Source organism: Jatropha curcas, chromosome 3 (assembly GCF_041381405.1).
Source record: "Jatropha curcas cultivar XTBG-Jc1 chromosome 3, XTBG_Jcur_1.0, whole genome shotgun sequence".
NCBI lineage: Eukaryota > Viridiplantae > Streptophyta > Magnoliopsida > Malpighiales > Euphorbiaceae > Jatropha > Jatropha curcas.
Window position 1 is genome coordinate 20,634,977 of NC_143153.1, and position 22,844 is coordinate 20,657,820.

At 30.7% G+C, this 22,844-nt stretch overlaps 1 protein-coding gene across 1 annotated transcript; it reads right to left on the reverse strand.

Moving 5' to 3' along the window:
• Positions 1-3,203: 3,203 nt before the first annotated feature.
• Positions 3,204-5,426, reverse strand: ABCG5 (ABC-2 type transporter family protein). Its single transcript, XM_089719800.1, has one exon. It carries the CDS (start codon positions 5,293-5,295, stop codon positions 3,376-3,378), a length of 1,920 nt encoding a protein of 639 aa, XP_089575926.1. The 5' UTR covers positions 5,296-5,426; the 3' UTR covers positions 3,204-3,375.
• Between the last annotated feature and the right edge of the window lie 17,418 nt (positions 5,427-22,844).

The following is a 22,844-nucleotide window of genomic DNA, read 5'->3' on the forward strand; positions in this document are numbered from 1 at the left end:
TTGAGAGTAAGTTTTGAGAGATTAAAGATTTGATCAATGGACTTTCACTCTTAAAACAAAAATTCATGTCTTTACAAGGGAACGACGCCTTTTATAGAGAGGGATAAAATTCTCATTTTAGAAAGTAAAATCAATAAGAATATTGGCTTTCCAAAATTAGAAGATATAGAGATCTTGTTGCCAAAAATTCTTTGAATCAAAATCTTTCTTTTAAGGTAAGCGAATAAGAGTAAGATTTTAGACTTTCCTTAAAAATAGTTTCCGAAGATAAAAATCTTTTTCGAAATATTTTATTACCAAATACGATTGAGACAAAATCTTTTTCATTTAGGTAAGCGAATAAAAACAAGATTTTTATAGAGATAGTTTCAGAAAATGAATAAATTTTTTTCAAAAATTTGTTACCAAAATGATTGAGATAAAATCTCTTTCATTTAGGTAAGTGAATTTAAAAACGAGATTATTGACTTTTCAAGGAAACTTTTTCAAAAATTATTTTTGGGAAAGAGAGAAGAAATGTTTTTGTGCTTATAAATGAATATTCTCTCTATCCTACAATAAATCCGAAAATGCTAACCACTAAAATCTTCAATGGTCTTCATAATCTTCAATTATCCTAGGATTTGTAGGAATTTTCCTTGTTTATTATTTTTCATATTTAAACATAAATAAATCTGCATAAAATAATATTAGCACAAATAATTAAATTTATTTATTTTGCTTAATCATCAAAATCTCAAGATAAAATTAAATTGAGTTGACGACTCACTCAAGCGTCTATGGTTTCAGATAGAGGTGATCTAAGTCCGTCAGCTTCTTGATTTCCTTCTTCCAACAAGAAGCCTGTGAATAATGTAAATAGATGTCAGATATTATAAGTTGATGATAAGTTATATGAACTCTAGTTGCTCCGTAGTATCTTTGTGATTGATATTACTTTGGTATTTATGTAAGCTATAGTATTATAATAGTGTGATATGTGATTATACAAAGTGTGTGAAAGATTATATTCAATGATTTTGGGAATTAAATAAAAGTAAACAAGTTGACTGTAGTCCACCTAAGTAACTAATCAAGATAAGCAATGTGTTGAATTGGATTAGTTTAGTTGTGGGTTCTACGAGGTGCTCGATGGCCTTAGGCCTACATGGACACTAGGACCGTCACACCATCAATTTTTGGGGTGTGACAACATATCAATATTACGAAGGCTATCGCGCTAAAATGACTGACATATCATCTTCTGCACTACAGCCTGAGTGGAGTATACCATCTACAGCATTAGAAATCCCGTCAAATACTCATTACACTCTGTTGATGGCAACCCAACAAACTCATACTTCTTTCTTCGAAATAAGCAAGGCAACGCCATTTCAATATACAATACTTACTTTCAAGACTTCTGTGGCGTCTTTTGGCAGAGGTGATGGATCTACATCTCATGTTAAGCACTAATTTAATGATTTCTTTAAGATGATGATGGTACTCGATCAACAAACTCATTTGATATTTTCTAACTCACAATAATCATCTATGGATGCGGTTCAAGCTCCTCGCATGAGTGTCGATATAAATATTAAGCATGGAGAAGAATATCAAGGCATTAGAGAAGATGCAATACGCCAAAATCCATGTCGTAATAGGAGGCCTCCAAGATGTGGTACGGGAGGACATGTGGATGGACATTAATATGGTTAATTTTCCATGTGTTATTTATTAAGACATTTTTAATATGATACAAGTTCAACTCCAAGCACTTTATTACTCTTGGTAATTTGTAACTGTGTAAAGAAACTTATGTTGTTATTATTTAACTTGACATAATTGTGAACCAAAACCACCAGATTATATGTGTGTTTTGGTGAAAAAATATTTTGAGCAAACGAAAATTTGTTTTATTGAAACCATTAGTTAACCTGGTGGTCTTAACAAAACACTATTCTCTTGTATACTTTTGCTTACTAGTGGTCATATCTCATATGTGCACTAAAACCACCAGATGAATTATGTGTTTTAATCAAAAGACTATTTGACAATCTAACATTTTTATTTTGTATTAAAACCATCAATTCAATTGGTATCTCAATACAAAATAAAAATTATTGTTTATTCATATAATTACTTTTTGCCCCATACTTTTTCTATTGCACTGAAACCACCAACTTAATTGGTGGTTTTAATGCAATACTCTCTCTCCATATGAAGACAAACATTAGATTGATAAATAGTCTTGATTTGACATTAGATTGGTATAGTTTTTTGAAGAATATTATTTTTGTTAAAAGTCCAATAAATGGTAGGATAGCCGGAGGTACCTATAGCGAAAATCATTTATTGTAATTCCACTATCCGTATCCATTATAGGTAGTGGAATTACAATAAATGATTTTATTGTATCCATTACAGGTAGTAGGATAGCTGCTCTAATTCTCCGTACACTATCCGTATCCATTACAAGTAGTAATTCCACTACTTATCCGTCTCCCATTCATAAATATCTATACCATCATTAAACAGATCAGAGCGGAACGGATATCCTAAAATATTTGTATAACTTCTATCCCTAATTATAACTCATGTAATCAATGTATTGTTTCTTTAAGACTTGGTATGCATGCATGTAAATAGAAGATATATTTGATTAAAAAGATTAGAAAAAAAAAAATACTCTAATTGTTTCTTAAATGCAACTTGTTTTGGAAAATATTTTTTAGATTTGTTCGAAGTTCGGAGTACTCAAAAGGATAGATTAATAGAAATTATTTTTTTCATTAAATAAAAACAGACTTATTTTTAAAGAGAGTGATTTTCCATTTATTATTTTTAAGATATTAATAAATTTATTATAAATTTATAAATACACATTTATTATTTCATCACTGGTCATTGGCGGTCAAGCCACCGAACACTAACTATCTTCGGCGACCACTGTCAATCAACAATGATTATTATAACTTTTTTTTTTATGAGTTTTTGTTATATTTAGCAATAAATTTTTAAAATATAAATTTATTAAAATATAAAATTTCTGCAATTTTAAATACTTTTATAATCTTATAAGTTAAAATTTTAATTATTTTCAAATAATTTTTAATATTACATCCAAACAATAAAAAATGAGTTTTTTTTTAACATAAGGGTTATAACCTAAAAGTGGTATAATTTAAACAGAAAAATATTATAATAAAATAAACAAAACAAAGAGAGAGAAATCATGTTGATACAATATGAATATGTTGGTAGTAGATATTACATTTTGTTTCTTTATTAATGATATTTTCTTTGCTGGCTGCTATCCTAAGAAAATTCCAAAAACATGTGAACCATCTTGTTAGGTCTCGTGAGAGAGAGAAAATGTGAGAGCCAACTGATAATTCATAAAACAACAGAACCTTTGAGACTTGTGAGAGAGCATCTACATCTAAGAATGACATAAGAAATAAACCTGTAAACCAATATGAAACAAATCATAATCACCACATTTCTCCATCTACTTTCCTCTCCATATCCTTCTTCTCTTAGAACATCTTCTCCACTAACCATGCATGTCCCAAACATGTACTCCAAGCACTTCCCTGATTTGGAGAACTCATTTATCAAAAACCCTTCAAATGGGTACTTGAAAAGTGATATATAATGCATGAAAATCCAGTATTTTGGGATTCCATGCTTTGATATGAAGTAGCCGGAGAACAAAAAGAAGGAACCCATAACTCCTGAAATTACTGAATTTCCAACAATAAAATTTGGTACTAAAGCACTGAAACATACCACAACTGAATTTGCTGTGTATAGAATCAACCAGATTAAGAGCAAGAAGTGCATGAATGCTGTGAAAGTTGGATTTAGACCCACTAACCAGTATAATGGGACAGAGAAAAATATAGCCAAGATGAGTAGAAATGGCAAGGAAACAAGTCCATTGGCAATTGAATATGATGACACTCTATAGCTTCCACAAGATGTCTCCTTCATTAGAATTTCCCTTTCTTGCAAGAAAATTGGCAATGCTTCTGTTGTGCAAGAAAGCAAGAATGTTAATATAAAAGCAAAAAGACCTACCCTTTCTTCTGCTCCGGTTAGATCATCTTTAACATTGCAAAAGATGGAACCCAAAACAAACCCAGAAACCAACATCTGAATTGTTCTGCATGCAAATAGCTCTCTAGTTCTGAAAATGTTCTTGGAGAATCTATGAGTGAGAATTATAGTCTCTTGAAATATTGAATTTGCGAAACCAGAAGGAAAATCAATACCAACATTTATAATTTCCTCATCAGCAACCTTAGATTGTTGAAAGAGTTGTTGAAGAGTGAACTTGCCACTTCTACTCTCACCTTCCTCTACCAATTTCTTGATATGCTGTTGTTGGTGGCTTATTGATAATGAAAGTACTTCCGTTGGTTGCATAGCTTGTTTTTCTTCTTCTTTTTGTTGTTCAATAGCTTCAATGGACTCAATTGCGAACTCAACAACATTGACATGAACTGGAAGATCCAAATCCAATGTCCGTAAATGAATTCCAAGCTGATCCACCGTTCCGTGGTGCAAAACAGAGCCATTAGCCATCAAAAGTATCGAATTGAACAGCTTAACAATGCGAAAACCAGGCTGGTGAATACTTAGTATTATAGTTCTACCTCTTGTTTCTGCCATGACTTTAAGCATATCAATAATTTGTAAAGCAGAGGTACTATCAAGACCAGAAGTTGGCTCATCAAGAATCAACACTTTCGGGTCATGTATAACGTCGACTCCGATTGAAACTCGTCTCCTTTCTCCGCCAGAAATACCACGTACTCTGTCATCGCCGGTACCCACACGAGTCATGGCTACATGGTCAAGGCCTAGCTCTTGGACCAAAGACTTCACTCTAGATCTCAGTTGAGCTTGTGGAAGACTTAAACGTAGCTTTGCACTAAACATGAGGGTTTCTTCAACGGTAAGGAGAGGAAAAAGAGTGTCTCTTTGTGTAACATAGCCTGAAATTTTCTGGAGCTGAGATTTGTCAATAGGATTTTGATTGACAAAAATGGAACCATTTTGTGGGTTCAGTTTTCCGGCAAGAACTTCAAGTAAGGAAGATTTTCCAGCTCCACTCGGACCAACAATGGCAAGAATTTCCCATGGCTTAGCTTTGCAATTTACACCTTTTAGAACATGTTTGTCTTCAAGATTTGGTTTTGGTTCTTCATCTTTTTTGAAGATTTTAAAAGGGTATAACAATTCTGTTTTCTTGGTGGAAATCTTGTAGTTGATTCCTTTTGCTTCAATCTCACAACCTTGTTTCTTCATTGAAAGAGCCTGTTTTTCAATTGTTTTTTGGGTAACTTTGTTTATCTCTCAGCACCTATACCCAAGTGATTAGCATTACTAATAAAGAAAGTAAACTTTTTCTGGGGGCTCTCTTTGTCTCTTTACAGTTGAATAAACCAGATATTGTAAAACAGCGAGTGGCTGAAATGGATTTAGCTGGACGACAAATTACAATTACATCCTCGAATTTGTTACAAGTTCACGTGAAATTGTTCTCAGGCATGGGGGATTCATTGAACCGCCGGTTCCGGTTCACGGAACCGACGGTTCAAAATTTTTAAAATGTTGAACTTGAATTGGCCCTTGAATCGCCGATTTGGTCTGTTTCGATTTCAACCGGTTCCGATACGATTCCGATGAACCGACGATTTCGATCACAGTTTCCGGCGATATATGTTTTTTGAAAAAAAAAAAACAATTCTAACGTTACATTTTTCTTTTGAAAATATTAATATGAGTTTAAAAATATTGGTAAATTTTAGAATGCTCATACTCATATAAGAATAAAATTAATTAATTTTACAAAATAATCAAATAAGCTATCACTTTATTTTGTTTAAATGTTATTAATTAAATATAAGTTGAGACTAAATATTTCTTTTTTTTTTTTACCATTTTTACTTTTTAGATTGTTAACTTTTAAAGTAAAGTATATTTTAAAAAAAATATTAAGTAAAGTATATCATGTAGTAAAATATTATTGAGACTTTTAGAAATATATAAAATAGGCTAAGTAATTATTATTTTGAAAATAAAAATAGAAAATTTTTGTTTCTAACCGGACCGAAACCGCCGGTTAATTGTTGGTTCAGGTTCAGATTTTAACATTCACATGAATATTAACCGGCCTTGAACCGTTAGTTCCGGTTCAAAACTTTGAACTGACAGTTCCAATCTGGTTCCGGTTCATCTACGGCACAGTTCGATTTTGGTTCAAAATGAACCGGTGGTCATGCCTAATTGTTCTTGCCATTTCTGGACCTATATTACGTAAAAATTGTTAGTTCATAGTGTCATATTAATTAGGGGTGAGCAAACCGGGGGTTCAATTATTTTGAACTAAAATTAAGTCAAAAATGTAAATCGAAATTTTTAGACAATAGATTAGATTTAACCGAAATTAGGATCTGAATTAAATCGAACAAATCGGTTTGGCCGATTTTAATTATTTTTTACCATATTAATTCGATTTTAAGCCGAATCGATGAATTTTCATAAAATCGACTCGAATTGACTAATAAATTGATTCAAATTGAATAAATCAATATACTGAATCAAACCAAAATGAGACAGTTCAGTTCATTCGTGGTTTTGCACACCTTACATATTATATCCCCCATTTTGCATACCAAGTTACCAACCAACCTGCATATTAAATTTATAAATTAGCCAATTCACTTTTAAGTTGCATTAGATTTAGCTCGTAAAAAAGCTCTTTCAAACTCTTTTAATAAGTTTACCTAATAGAGTTGGAATTTATTTATCAAGATTATTTAATAAATAAGCCATTTAACTTTGAGTTCGAACTTGAAATAGATTATTATTTTCTTAATTATAAATTGTAAAGAAGTCATTTTTAATGTAGATATGAATTCGAGCTCAAATATAACTTTAATAAGTGGATTTGGAGTTCAACAAAATTTAACTCCACTCAGTTTATTTATAACTTTAACAAAAATACTTGTGAATAGTATATTATACCACGTCTGTTCCGTAATACTTGTTACATTTGAAATCTTACGTTCCTTAAAAAAATAATTAAATTTAGCTAAGTTACAATAAATTATTGAGTAAATTGACTATATTATCCTTAATTTAATATTATTTCTTTAAGAAAATCATTAAATTGAAGTAATAATTATTGGTCAAATACAAAGAATAAATGTGAAAAAAATTATTTATTACTCCTTAAAACAATAAATGTGACAAATATTACGGAATAGAAATAGTATATATTATCTATGCAAAAGCATGCATCATTAAATTATCGAAATAATATGTAATCCTAATATAAATAAATTTATCAATGATACCTATAATCATAAATAGGCAAAGAAATTCTTAAATTTAAATATCTTTGATCAAATAAGTCAAAACGTTGTGCATTTTGTTGGGAGAATCAAAAAGTTTTCTGCTCTACGCCCCAAAAAGGATCACATCTTTCAAATGTACAATAAAAAAAAATATAACGATAACCAACTAATATTGAAATGAGTAGTAAATGAGTAGTTTAGTACTCTGAGCAAAGACTCATTAGAAGCATTTTATCTTTCATGGACAGATCTTGTGCAACAGTGTGAGCAAGATTTAGTTTTAGTACAATAAACTTGGGAAAGAGTGATTTAAAAAATTATTCTCACTTTATTATTTTTTTTCCTAATAAATAATAAAAATATTCTCAATTCAATAAAATTATTTTAAATGAATTGATTCATAAATGGATCTATAAGGCTAGTCTGTATAAGTCAATTTCATCTACAACTCATCGACTCTAAAAAAGAGATGGTAATATTAATTTGTAAATTGAATGGTTTAATAATTTTTTATTAATTTAATAACATGTGATATCCAGTACAGGCTGTAGTCAGTTATTAAAATAGAGGTTTTTTTCCTGGAAATAATTGAGCCCAGCAGTACATGTATATGTACTTTACTTTCCCACAAAAGTATATAAATAAAAAAATATTTTGGAAGTATATATAGGGGCAATGGGAGGTCAAAATTGAGACAGACTAGTAAATAGTAATGCCAGTGGGACCTTCTACTTGTGGCTGAAATCACGTTAGCTCAAAATCAATATGAAATCTTTACATGTGTCAAAAACATTCTTATAAATGTCTTGATTAATTTCTCAATTTCACATCATACCAAAATTTTGAATATTCTTTTTGAAAAAAAAAAAAATTGAATTAAAAATTTCATCAAGAGAAACATGTATATAGATATAGTATACAGATTAAGATGTTTCTATATTTTTATACAGAAGTCTGATAATATACAATTTATATAAAAAAAAATTAAAAAAACACAATTTTGATTTGAAGTATCTGATCAAATTGACAGAGTATAATATTTGCACTATTTGGTGGCTAATCATGGTCATTATTCGACTTCATGGTCTTTCTACAAGTCCCCTCTGATAATCTTCAAATTTCCTCCTTTTATTAGAAAAGAGATCTACATTTCTTTCTGTATAATTGTTCAAAAAATAAAATGTCCTAGATAAAATTACTGTAATGGTGACAACAATAACTTAAAATTAGATTTGAAAACAAAATCTCAAGATATGTGTAACAATAAAAACTTAAATATTTGTGTCTAATTACTTAGAATTAGATTTGAGAACATTTTTTTATAGAAAATTTAAAATTAAAATATTTATGACATAATTTTGAGAAAAAAATTAAGAAAAAATTTTAAAAAAAACTTAAATTAATTTATTTATTAAAAAAAGGCTTGAACTTATTTTTTTTAAAAAAAAAGGCTTGAGCCTTTTTTTTAGAAAAAGATTTGAATTTAATTTTTTTAAAAAAATGAAAAGCAGTATTTATAGTAAATCTAAAAAATCAACTTTTTCACAAATACCCTTAAAGCTAGCCGTTATATAATTGTTAGGAAGGTTAATTTGGGGATTTCACAATGAAACCGAGTGGAACTGCCCGTTCAAACCTTCGGAACCACCGGTTCTAACCAGTTGGAAAAATCGCTAGTTCACGATTCCTCAAAAAGTGAAACCGGAATCAAATCTCAGACCCTTAGTTCCGATTCCGATTCCTCACAGTTTCGATTCCCACCGGTACCAACTGACGGTTCCATTTTCAAAAATCGGAAAATAGCCACCCTTAAAAATAGGGAAACAGTGACCACCGATAAAAGCTCACCGGTGGCTATCCGTGGAATAAGAAAAGAGAACTTTTAGATTCTGAAAGAAAGAGAGACGACTTATTAATTTAATCGGTTTAATTTAAATAAAATCGGATGCAATTGATCTAATTTAATTCAATTTTTTAATTTTTATTTAATTTTTAAGTAAATTCAAATCAAATTTTGAGATTTTAGAATTTTTGATTTTATATAATAAAAATTTAACTAAATTTAAAAAATTTTGATTTTTTTTATTAAATTAAAATAAAGTGAAAATGAATAAACTCAATTTTTAATAGAGCCCTAAAGCACATGTATTTTAGTTTCCTAAAAAGCTATATATAAAAAAAAAAATTATTAGTTATAAAAAACAAAGGCTAAATGATATAAAAGCTTACATTTTGGTCACTTTTGTAATTTTAGCCAATTCTTTTAATTTTAGCAATTGTAATAGTAAATTTATTTTTCACTATAATTATAGCTTCTCTTACAAAATTGCGGATATTATCAAAAGAGCCTAAACTTTGTATATTTTTGCAAAATTAGCATATTCTTTTCTCTTTTTTAATTTTGAAAATGTCATATGAGTTGTTTCGTAGTACTTACATATAAATACTTAGCACATAATTAATTATAGTTTAATCATGTAAAGTTTAGATTTTCTTTGATGATTCTCCAAATGACAATCTTTTTCATGTAAAATTTATTATTTGAAGTTAATTATTTAATTATTAATAATTACTATATCATATAAAAAATAAAAATTTAATTTCAAAATACAAAATAACATTATAACTCACAAATATATTAAATATTTTTCATTTAACTTAAATTTTAAAATTTTGAAATTAAAAAATAAATTATTTCAGTTAGAAGATTGTGTTGCTGAGATTATCTATTTCTCATCTCACTGCAGGCTTGAAAGAATTTAATACAGTTTTATAATTAACAGACTCTTAATGGATCATCGGCGAGCAACTTGCATCGTCAGAGATCTCAAAGTCCAGCAAATAGGTCTCTTCGCTCATGGAGTTGTATGACTCGACCACATCCAATCAGACTCTGAATCAAGGCTATGATTGAAAATAAAAAATGTGTACAACATATTGATAGACAAAATCAAAAGTACTCACCAAATTTTAAAAAACTCAAAAATTTAAGCTTTTTTTAATGATTAATCCTTATAATAATGTTTATAATATTAATTTGAGTGTATTTAGACAATAGAATAAATTGGTAAAATTCATTTCACTTAATTAAAGAAGGCAACTTCGTTAGCTGTATATAAGGAACTTACTTCCCTTGTGAGAGGGAAATTGAATGATCTATTTCTTGAAAAATAAAATTAATAATGCAAACCAAACTGAAACAACCTGAATTTTTATTTTCAAAAATTTTCCAATTAAATTTAATAAACCGATAGCCTGGAAATTTATTTCAATATTTTAATGCGAACACTGTGAGAAACCGAACCTAAAACCGATTGAAAAAGCCGAAAACCAATCGAAAATTAAAGATTTGAGTCGAATCGAACCGGTTCGACCTAAACCATCTAGAAAATTCCCTTTCTTTTTTTTTTTCCAGCGCTGCACCTCTCTACTCCTCACCATCACAACAGCGCCTCCTCCTTCCTCTTCTTCTTTCTTCTTTCTTTCTTTCTTTCTTTCCCTTTCCTTCTTCCTCTCTTCTTCTTTCTTGCTGTGACTGCGCCTGCGTCGACCTTAGTCAGCAACAGCAGAGGCGCGATCCACAGCCAGTCGCACCGTCTCCATTGCGCGCAGCACCGCCTCGCCGCTCCTTCGCGCGCCACAGCCAGCGGCTCCGCCTGCAGCAGCGCTTCATCCTCGGCCAGATCGCGCGGTCTCAGGTGGTCTAGCTACTCTAGCACGACTCCAGCCACCTGCTTGCAGTCCCAGTGCGCGCAGTTTAGATCCAGCATGCGTGCAAGTCCGATCTACAATTTGCGACAGAAATTAATAAATTTGGGGTAAAAATTAATTTAGTTCATTTAAATTTAGTTATTTTGCGTAGTTAATTAATTTTATGTAGTGAAATTAATTTAAGTAGTATTAATTTATTGACTAATAAAAATATTTAGTTAGTAATTTTAGTTATTTAGGTAGTTAAAAATTAATACAAAATAGTTATTGATTAATTAATATGAAGTAATTATTGATTAATAAAAACAATAGTTAGTTACAATTAAATTCAGTATTAAATAATTTATTGAGGAATTTTGATAATAATATTGTGAATGGAATGAAATGAGGAATTAAGAGTTGAAAGTAATGTAGATATTGTTATTCGGATGGAGGATGGGAAAAATTGAATTGATTGATTGCCCGATGGATGGGCTGTGTAGTTTGGAATTATTGGTATATTGTCGATATTTTAACAGGTAGATAGTCCAATTTTTAGGGGAGATGCTGCCGAAATTTCGGCAGAAAATAAAATAAATATTGGTAGGAAATAAAATAGATTTCAGAAGGAAATAAATAAAATAGAGTTCGGTAGAAAAATAAAAAGTTATTACAGAAAAGAAATTAAATATCGAGATTAAATTACGTAGAAAAATTTAGAATATAAAATAAAATTCTTAGAGTGGTAAAGAAATATTTTGTCTGATAGAATTATTTTCTTTTGTGTCGTTCTTACTTTGCTTAAATCGCCCGGGTCCATCTAGTGCTCCTCCAGGACAGAATCAAAGCTAGAACTTCGCTCTCCATCGCAGTGAGTAATAATAAATAATGCATATCAACATGCATTTGCATAGCATTTTTTTTACAAACCTTATATATATATATATTTTATATTAAAGCTCATATTTACTTTATGTTGCATAATTGTATATTTGGATGTATTTGGTGTAGTACGTTGAAAGAATTGTTTGAATAATTGTGCTATGCATATATTGTGATTTGTTTGTGTGGAATTGGGATGAAGTAGGTCACCATGGGACTGTGAGACCGTACCGTTATATGGATCCAATATGATTACCGTTAGCCTGGTAAATGGGAGATCGGCGCTCCCATGTGCACCTACCGTTACCGTTACCGTTAACCACGGGTTGGCTTCTCGTCGTTGCGCACCGGACAGTCTAGATTTGATCGCAGCCAGCAGGGTGGCCTCCTGTTGTGAGCGCTTGATGATCTAGATTGGATGGAGACCACCGGGTTACCTCCTGTTGGTATAAAAAAAAAAAAAAAAAAAAAAAAGAGAGAATAGAAAAACAATGAGAGGGCTGGTCAAGTGAGGATTAGACCGGTCGGCCAGTATGGGGGATCGGCTCCCTAGTGCACATGTGAGAGGATGAGCCATGTGGGAGGATGGCTCATCGGGGGTTCGGTGACTCCACTGACTAATTTCCACGTGATGTGATTATTTGAAGGTGATATTGTTTGTGGGTGCTGATGTGATGCCATATGATTGACTGTTGTGTGTTCATTCAGTATACTAGGGTGCATTTTGCTTGATTGTATGTGGTGTGTATTATTTATTATTATTCACTGAGTTGCAAAACTCACCCCCTTTCTCTCCAAACTTCTCAGGTAGTAGGAAGTTGCTGATCCAACGAAAGCTCTGCAATCTTCTCCGCAGAGTTATAAATGTAAACTTTATATTTCTATTATTTAATTTTGGATGTATAAATTATTCTATTATCAGAATATTATTGAACTCCGCAGTTATAGAGTTGTGTATTTAAATTGGGCCTTGCCGTATGCGTTATTTTATAAATGGTATGGAATGTATAAGTTGAGTAATTAGGCTTATTACGGGCCTCGGGGGCTTTATGCTTATCTGGGCCCTAGTGCCGGTCCGGTCCACAGAGTCGGGTCGTGACACAAACACAAATACTTCATACACTTACAAAAAAATATAACTTCCTTATTCTATTTATCCTTGACCAAACACCACCTAAGTTTCTTGCTATAATATATATAGCACAGAGAAAAAAAAAAAAAAAAAGGAAAATTGATTGACTATGCTGTTGACTCTGAAAGAGTAAAAAAAGAAGCTGTGGGTTCCCATTCTCTTCTTCTTTACTTCTTCTACCTTTTCCCTTTCCAATAATCTATCTATCTACTTTTAACTTCTTTTAACTTTTTGTTTTTTCTACCTCCACAATGAGAATAAATAAATAAGTAAATAAAAAAGCTGCCGACATTGTTTTTTTTTTTTTTTTTTCTATTAATTAGGAATGCTATATATTATATTTGAAATAAACCTCCATAAAATTGTTTAAAATTGAAAATCATTTAGATTTTAACTCGAAATATTATTATTTGGATTTATATTCAGAAAAAAAAAGATTTGAATTTAAAACTTTATCCACCAACTCAGCGTTAACTTATAATCTTCTATACAATGGATTAAACATTTAATCAATCAATAAATTATTATGAAAACACATGATTAAACTTTAAATTTCTCTTATTTTTGAAGGAAGAAAAAAAAAAATTAAAACAGAAGGATGCAGTAATAAATTTATCAAAATAATATATTATGAAAATAGCATTAATAATGCATATAAGGCACCAACCTGCCTTTAAATTTAATAATTAATAGACAATCAATCCAAACTATATATAAACTGGAGAAGTGGGAACCACTTTGATAGAATTGATAAGCACATGCTTAATTTCCCTTAATTTGGGCATGCATTAACCCATGGACTTGACATTAACATCATGAGCATTAGCTTCTTCGAAATGTGTTTTTTTTTTTTTTTTTTTTTTTTTTTTTTTTTTTTTTTTTCCGTCAAATAATATTTGACCACTTGTCCCAGTAGCAAGAAGACACTTAGAGATCTAGTCTTTCAATCTCATGAGTCACCGATAAGGGTTAAAATGACACACACAAAAAAAAAAAAAATGATAAAAGATAAAACTTTACTTATTAGGGTTTTAACTTTCTTTTTTCATTAAATCAACTTTTAAAAAATTAGCTAAAATTGTAAAAATGATCAAGTTTAGATCCTTTTTACTTATTTGACTCTTTTTTTTCACTAATAGGCATGGTGATGTGACAATAAGAGTCTCAAAATGTGGATCTCACTAACCGTAAATCAATAATTTTAACAGATACATAATAGAGACTATAATTGCAATGAAAAAATAAATTTACTGTTATAATTTCCAAAATTAGAAGAATAGGTTAAAATAGTGTAAAGTGACTTTTTTTTTTTTTTTTAGCATTTAGCCAAAAACAAATTAGCATATTGGAAGTATATATAGGAGCAATTGGGGGTGAAAATTGAAACAAAGTAATAGTCGCAATGGGACCTTCTATTTGTGGCTAAGAATCTATATGAAATCATTTCATTCGTTCCTACTAAAAATAATTTTTTATACAAAACTATATTTTAAGAGTTTGTATTGAGGTTATTTATGTGTATACACTTGTTATTCAGATTCATATTCGTGATTTAATATTTTTAGTAATAAATTTAAATATAAAATTATTAATTTAATTTATATTTTAATTTTTCATTATATTTGTCTTTAAAAAAAATTTGTTTTAGAAATATGATCTTTTCCTACAATATACATATAAATATTAGTTATCGTCATAATAATAGCTTGGGATTGTGGTTGTCGTCAACTTAATTATGGTTGAGATGGATTCTTTGGAATGCATTCGTCTCGTTTCCTCCCCAGACTCGCAGAATTTGCGGTTTGCCAATATCTTTCATCAATGTCGGATGTTGATTCAGAAAGCTTGGGTGGTTCAGTTTCGACATGTCTATAGAGAGGGTAACAAGGAAGCTGATTTTCTGGCAAATATGGCAGTTACAGCAGGGTCCCAGGATGTAATTCTCCAGCAGCCTCCTTCTGAGTTGCAATCTCTTCTACGGGATGACTTGCAAGGCCGTGGCATGGCCACGGGTACTGTAGTCTGTGTTTGATCTTTTTGAGTGTTCCTCTCCTCAATATCGAAAAAAATTAATTAAGTTCAAGTATTAGTCATTGTATATCATAATTTAGTTGCAATATTAAAATTATAATTAAGTTCAAATATTAATTATTTTAATATAAATTATAAAATATTAATCATAATTCTTATTTGAATTGGTGAATTCAAGTATAATCCTTTAATGATACTATTAAGTATACGATAAGTATTTTCAAATGGCACACCAAAATATAGCCTAATGGTAAGTGCATATATGGTCTGGTAATAGATTCATATTCAAATCTCTCTCTCTTAACACTCGAAGCAAAAAGTATTTCACATACTGATTATTGTTTAGTTGGAGAGCGTTAACTGTGACTTACCCCTGAGCCAAATTTAGTCGGTCCTCGGTAATTTATACACAAAAGAAAGTATTTCCTAATTTATTATAAGATAAGTATTTCCTAAATTCAATAACAATCCTTTCTAATAACATGTATTTTATTTTATTTATTTGCCAATAAAATTTAAATTTAAATTCAAATTAAATTATTTATTTTTTTAATCAATGTAATTAACCGCTTTAAAGATATTTTTGTCAACCCATAAATTTAGTAAGGATATTTTTATTAACCTAATTTTTCCTCCCATTCCCACTATATATATATTTTTGTTTTTTACAATTTTGTGTTTTATGTTATCAGTAACCGTAATTTAATTTCTTCAAGATATATTTTATTATTTTTATGTATATACTTCTTAATCCAGTTCAAATATTAATTATTTATGAGTGTGTTGTTCCGGTGTATTTTGGAAAAATATGTAATTGAATAAAAAAGAAAGTACATTTAATATTTTTTTTTAATAAAGGAGGGGAAGTACATTTAATATTTTTTGTGAAGAAGTATGGAGTGGATAATATAATTTGCAAACGTTATTTTTAAAAGTTATAAATAGTTGGATAATTAATTATTTTAGATACTATTTGAGTTGTGGAGTTTAAAGTAAAGATTATCATAATTATTACAAATATTGTAAGAAATTATTAGGTATAGAAAATATATTTTAACTGTTTTAATTAATTAATAAATGATTATTAAATAAGATTACGCATATTATTAGTTTAAATATTTTATTTTAAAATAAGTACAATAAATTATGATATATATGTATACATACCATAGTTAATAAGTAGTGGTGGAGATATACAAATGTAATAAATTCTTAAAAGACCACTTCTATTCTTGTATTAGTGATCCAACACCTAGTGAAGGTTTCACTTTTATTACTATTCACCACTCAAATTAAAATGAAAGCCAAAAATAAATAAGTAAAATCTGACAAAATTAAGCAAAAGAACTTGCCCTAGTGCATGTGCTGTTGGCTCAAGGGTCAATTTTTAAGTCTCGGATTTTGATGATTAATTCAAAACAAATAAATTTAAAATTATGTTATTTGTGCTAATTTTATTCTATGCAGAATTTCTATGGAAAGAAATCGTACAATGCAAGTCCTACATTGAGTGTGAAGATTTCGAAGAACCTAGTAGCTAGATATTTAGGAAACTTTGTAGGATAGAGAGAAAATCCATATATGAGCACAAAAATCTTTTTCTCTCTCAAAAATATTTTTCGGAAAATTAGCTTTCTACAAATAATTTATTTTCGAAAATATTCCTTTAAATCGAAAAGATTTATTTTTCTAAAACTAAAGAGATTTCTTCTTTTAATGTTTTTGGTAATACAAATTACTCTCTTTTCGGAAATATATTTTGAAAGATCTAATATACTTAAATTTATTTTCTTACCTTAAAAACGAAAGAGAATCTCTTTCGGTTTTAGTAAGAGTATCCTTCCGTAAAAGTATTTTTCCAAATATTGCTGCCGAAAATCTCTTGTTTAAAGGAAAGCAAAATCATGTTTTATTCTTTTACCAAAAAGGATAAAATAAATTTTTGGTAACAAAGATTTTCACATCTTCTAAATAAGGAAAGAAGATATTCTGATTTCAATTTCTTTCTAAAAGGCGACAGCTTCTTTGTTTCCTATATAAAGGAACGTTCACGCCTTAAACATTCGGTGAAGTAAGAGTTTTTGTTTTAAGAGCACTCTCTCATTGAACAAATTTTTATCTCTTAAAACTTACTCTCTACCCCCATTTTCTTTTCATCTCTATACTTAACGTTTTCAATATTTAAAGTGAAAAGAATTTTTACAATTGCTTTTGAAAAACAATTCTGTGTTCTAATCGATCTTCTAATCTAATAAAATTGTTTTTCCTGTGCTTATATGGACGTTTCTTTCTGTCTATTTAGATTGTGTAATCTATAGTAGACAGGCTCTTTATTTGTTAAACTTTTGTGTGAAATAGCTTAGGTGAGAAGCTATTGAGATAGAGATTATCAAGCGACCTTCTCCATGTGTGGGATAGTAATGTCTTGAATCGAGTTTTTTGTACTCTACCAAAAACAGAAAGGGTTGAGATTAACTAGAACCTTTGGAAAATCTAGTGGGACGAAAAGGGTAGATCTAGGTTTTTGATCTATTGCCTTGTACTGTTGGTTTGTCTCTTACCCTTTAAAAGAGATAACTTAGTTAAGGATCTCAAGATGCGTCTTGGGGAGTGAATGTAGGCGAGTTAGTGCCGAACCACTATAATTCTTGGTGTTGATCTCTTTATTTCTGAAGTTTGATTGATACTGTCTCTTTTACACTCTTGTTTAATTTTTAGAAACGCTAAAATTGTTAATAATTCAGATGTTTTAAAACGGCAATAAGTCTTATCTATTCTGAACTTTAGAACTCTGGTATTCTAATAAAGTGAATATACCATGTTCTAACTGTTGTTCTATTCACAGTATATTTCACTGATTGGGTTTCTATTTAATGTTCTAAACTTTATGAGGATGTTCTAATCTTGATAGCTCTTCATCATAAAGTTGTTCTGATTTTTGATTAAGGCTCTGTGAAGAAGTTCTGAATTTAATAACTGTCTTTCACAATAGCTTTATTTGATTTCTCAAACTTTGTGAGGAAGTTTCAATTACTATAACTTTCCTTCATAAAGAAGTTCTGATTCTAATCAATAGCTGCACTTCGCACAGACTTTCTATCTGTTATAATTAGAACATTGTGAGGATATTCTAATCCATATTCTATTCTCACAAAGTTCTGGGTGTGTTTTCCGCTGTGCTTAGAATTCTAATTTCTGTTTAGAATTTCTAAAATTTATTTCAGTTTTAGAAAACCCAATTCACCCCCCCTCTTGGGTTGTGGCATATATATTCGGGACCCACAATCTGGTATCAGAGCCTTGGCTCTTGACTTACCGAAGCTTAATCGCTTAAGAGATAAGATCCCATGGCAACCCCACTTCCTCTTTCTTCTTTAGAAGGACAATCTGTTTCTAGACCTCCTTTGTTCAATGGCTCTAATTACTCTTACTGGAAAACTAGAATGGAGAATTTTCTGAAATCAGTTGATATAAATTGTTGGAGAAATGTTATAACTGGTCCTCGTATTCCCATGAAAACTGTAGGAGATGAGCTAGTTAGAAAAACTGAAGAAGAATATACCGATGGTGACTGGAATGACATTGCTGTAAATGCAAAAGCCATTAATATTCTTCATTGTGCTTTAGATGCAACTGAATATAACAAAGTGTCTGGATGCAAATCTGCAACAGAGGTATGGAAAAAACTTAAAGTTACCTATGAGGGTACAGACAGGGTAAAAGAATCTAGAATAAATATCCTTTGGAGAGAATATGAAATGTTTAGTATGAAAGAAGGAGAAACTATTGCAGAACTAAATTCTAGATTTACCAATATAGTTAATCCTTTAAGAACTCTCGGAAAGGAAATTTCAGAAGATGAGCTTGTTAAGAAAATCCTTAGAATTCTACCTAGAAAATGGGATTATATAGGAACTGTTATGAATGACAAAGAGACTCCCGTCACTTATGATTATCTTATAGGAGCTCTTGTTTCAGAAGAAATGAAATCTTCCTTGACAACGGAAGATAAGAAAAAGAAAGGACTGGCTTTGAGGGTGGATTCTAGTGAAGAAAGTTCTTCTGATTTTGATAGTGATGATTTAGCACTTGTTGTTAAAAGATTTAAAAAGTTCTATCGAAAGGGTGGAAGGTCACAGAAAAAGTTTAATAAAAAGAACTTTCCATCTAAAAATAGTAACTTGCCTAAGAAAGAACCTTTTGAAGTGGTTTGTTATGAATGCAACAAACCTGGACATATCAAGCCTAATTGTCCTAAACTGTAAAAGAAGTCAACGAAAGAGAAGCTGAAGCAGGCTTTTGTAGCTGCTTGGAGTGATTCAGATGATTCTAATCCTGAAAGCCATGATGATCAAGAAGAAATTGCTAATATCTGTCTGATGGCTACTATCGACTCTGAATCTAAAGAAAATCAGCACTCTGGCTTCAACACAGAAAGCTGGAATCAATGAAACAAATGCAACGATCCATGAGAATGATGAAAGCACTGTAAGTATTTCTGAATCAGAAAGTGATCTTCTAAATACTTACAATAATCTTTGCAATGAGTTTGAAAAACTTGTTAGAAAGCATAAAGTTCTAAAGAAAGATTTCAGAAAATTAAAATCTGAAAGTAATCATTTAAAGGATGCTTTTTATCAAGAAGTTACATGCAAAGACCTCATTATAGAAATCAAAGATCTTAAAAGTTGTAATAATCGATTTTCTGAAAATCTGACACATCTTGAAGAAAAATGCAGAAATCTGAATTCTGAAAATGAATCCTTGAAAACTGAGATTAGAATTCTAAAATCAATTTCAGAATCATTTTCTAAAGAGAAAACAAGTTCTAATAGCATTTCTAAATTGAATCGTGTTTCTAATCAGAAAAATGCTGTTTCTAATGTTGTGACTTTAGAACATCAAAGTTTCAACAAAAAGAAGAATCATAGTGCACCTGTTACCACTAACCCTCCAGGACCCAATATGAGTTGGGTACCTAAATCTGCTTGATCTTTTCAGGTGTGCCTAAGGAGCGAGCTGAAAATAGAGATGTGGTACATGGACAGCGCTTGCTCTAGGCATATGACTGGTGACAAAAAGAAGTTCACCAGATTAGAAAAGAAAAAGGGAGGTACGGTAAGCTTTGGAGACAAAGCAAAAGGTAAAATCGTTGGTATTGGTGTGGTAGATTCTAATCCTTCAATAGAAGATGTATGTTTAGTAGAAGGATTACATTATAACTTGTTAAGTGTGAGTCAGATTTGTGATAAAAATAGAAGAGTGATCTTTGAACCTTCTCATTGTGAAGTTCAGAACATGCATGATAACAAAACCATATTCGTTGGAAAAAGGTTTGGAAATATATACCTAGTAGATCTCTCTGATATGCATAAACATGATATATGTTTAGTTTCTATTGATAATTCTAGTTGGTTATGGCATAGAAAACTTGGACATGCAAGCATGCACCTTATTTCTAAACTGTCTAAGAAAGATTTGGTTCGTGGTTTGCCAAAGTTGAAATTTGAAAAAGATCACATTTGTGATGCTTGTCAAATGGGCAAACAAACCAGAACTTCTTTTAAATCTAAGGGCATGGTGTCTACTTCTAGACCTTTAGAATTGCTGCACCTTGATTTATTTGGTCCAATTACTCCTTCTAGTCTTGGAGGAAAATTCTATGCATTTGTTATTGTAGATGATTACTCAAGATTCACATGGACACTCTTCCTTAGAAATAAGGATGAGTCATATGACATGTTTGTTCATCTGTGTAAGAAAATACAAAATTAGAAAGGATACAACATCACGACAATTAGAAGTGATCATGGAGGAGAATTTGAAAATCAGAAATTCAATGCTTTTTGCAACGAGATAGGAATCTTCCATAACTTCTCAACACCTAGAACACCTCAACAAAATGGAGTGGTTGAACGCAAGAATAGAACACTTCAAGAGATGGCCAGAACCATGCTAAGTGATTCTAAATTACCAAAGTATTTCTGGGCAGAAGCAGTCAACACTGCCTGTTATATTCTAAACAGGGCTTTGGTAAGATCTGAACTTAAAAAGACTCCATATGAGCTATACAAAGGTAGAAAACCGAATATCGGTTATTTTTATATCTTTGGGTGCAAATGCTTTATTCTAGATAACAAGAAAAATCATCTTGCTAAATTTGATGCAAAATCTTATGAAGGGATTTTTCTGGGATATTCTAATAATAGTAAAGCATATAGAGTATTTAATAAAAAGACTCTAGTTGTAGAAGAATCAATCCATGTTGTGTTTGATGAAACTGACTCTACTTCTAGAACATTACAAAGTGATGATGCTGTAGATTCTAATCCTGAAAAGCAGAATGAGCAATTAGAACAACTAGAACAGCCAGAAAGCGATCAGAACATCAATAATCAGGCTGAACTAGAATTAGAACATGAAGATCAGAACATAGTTGAAAGCCAAATGCCAGAAACAGAAAATGAAGATTCTCAATTACCAAAAGAATGGCGATTTCACAAGTATCATCCCCAAGAAGACATAATGGATAACCCCTCAGAAAGGATGATGACTAGAGCTCAACTTAGAAGATATTTTGGTAATGTTGCTTTCGTTTCTCAATTAGAACCTAAAAATTTAGAAGATGCTCAAAATGATGAAAGTTGGATTCCTGCTATGCAAGAAGAGCTAAATCAATTTGAGATAAACCAAGTTTGGAAACTTGTTTCTAGACCTAAAAACCATTCTGTTATTGGAACAAAATGGGTGTTTAGAAATAAGCTTGATGAACAAGGTAATGTTGTGAGAAATAAAGCAAGATTAGTGGCTCAAGGGTACAACCAAGAAGAAGGCATCGATTTTGATTAAACCTTTGCTCTGGTTGCTAGACTTGAGGCCATTAGAATGCTTTGTGCATTTGCATGCTTTAAAAACTTCATGTTGTATTAAATGGATGTGAAAAGTTCTTTTCTAAACAGTTTTCTAAATGAAGAGGTGTATGTAGAACAACCTCCGGGCTTTGAAATTTTTGATAAATCTAATCATGTTTACAAACTTACTAAAGCTCTTTATGGTTTAAAGCAAGCTCCTAGAGCTTGGTATGAAAGATTGAGTAAGTTTCTATTAGAAAATGGTTTTTCAAGAGGAAAGGTTGATACAACACTATTTATTAAAAACGAAGCACATGATATTCTAGTTGTACAAATATATGTTGATGACATAATCTTTGGTTCTACTAACGACCTTCTTTGTAAGGAATTTTCTAAGATTATGCAGGGTGAGTTCGAAATGAGTATGATGGGAGAATTAAATTTCTTCCTAGGGCATCAAATCAAACAATGTGAGAATGGAATTTTCATTAATCAAGCAAAATATACTAGAGAGTTGTTGAAACGATTCAAAATGGAAAATGCCAAGGTATGTAGTACACTAATGAGTCCATCGTCAAAATTATAGAAAGATGAAAAAGGCAAAGACATGGATATCATGCTGTTTAGAAGTATGATTGGTTCTTTGCTATATCTAACGGCAAGCAGACCATACATACACTTAGTGTTTGTCTATGTGCTAGATTTCAATCGTGTCCCAAAGAATCTCATTTAATTGCTGTGAAGAGAATACTAAGATATCTTTGTGGAACTTCTAATCTGGGTCTGTGGTATTCTAAAAATGATACATTTGATCTTGTTGGGTATAGTGATTCTGATTTTGCAGGAAGCAGAATAGATAGAAAAAGCACGTCTGGGACTTGTCAATTTCTGGGTAGCGCCCTTGTATCA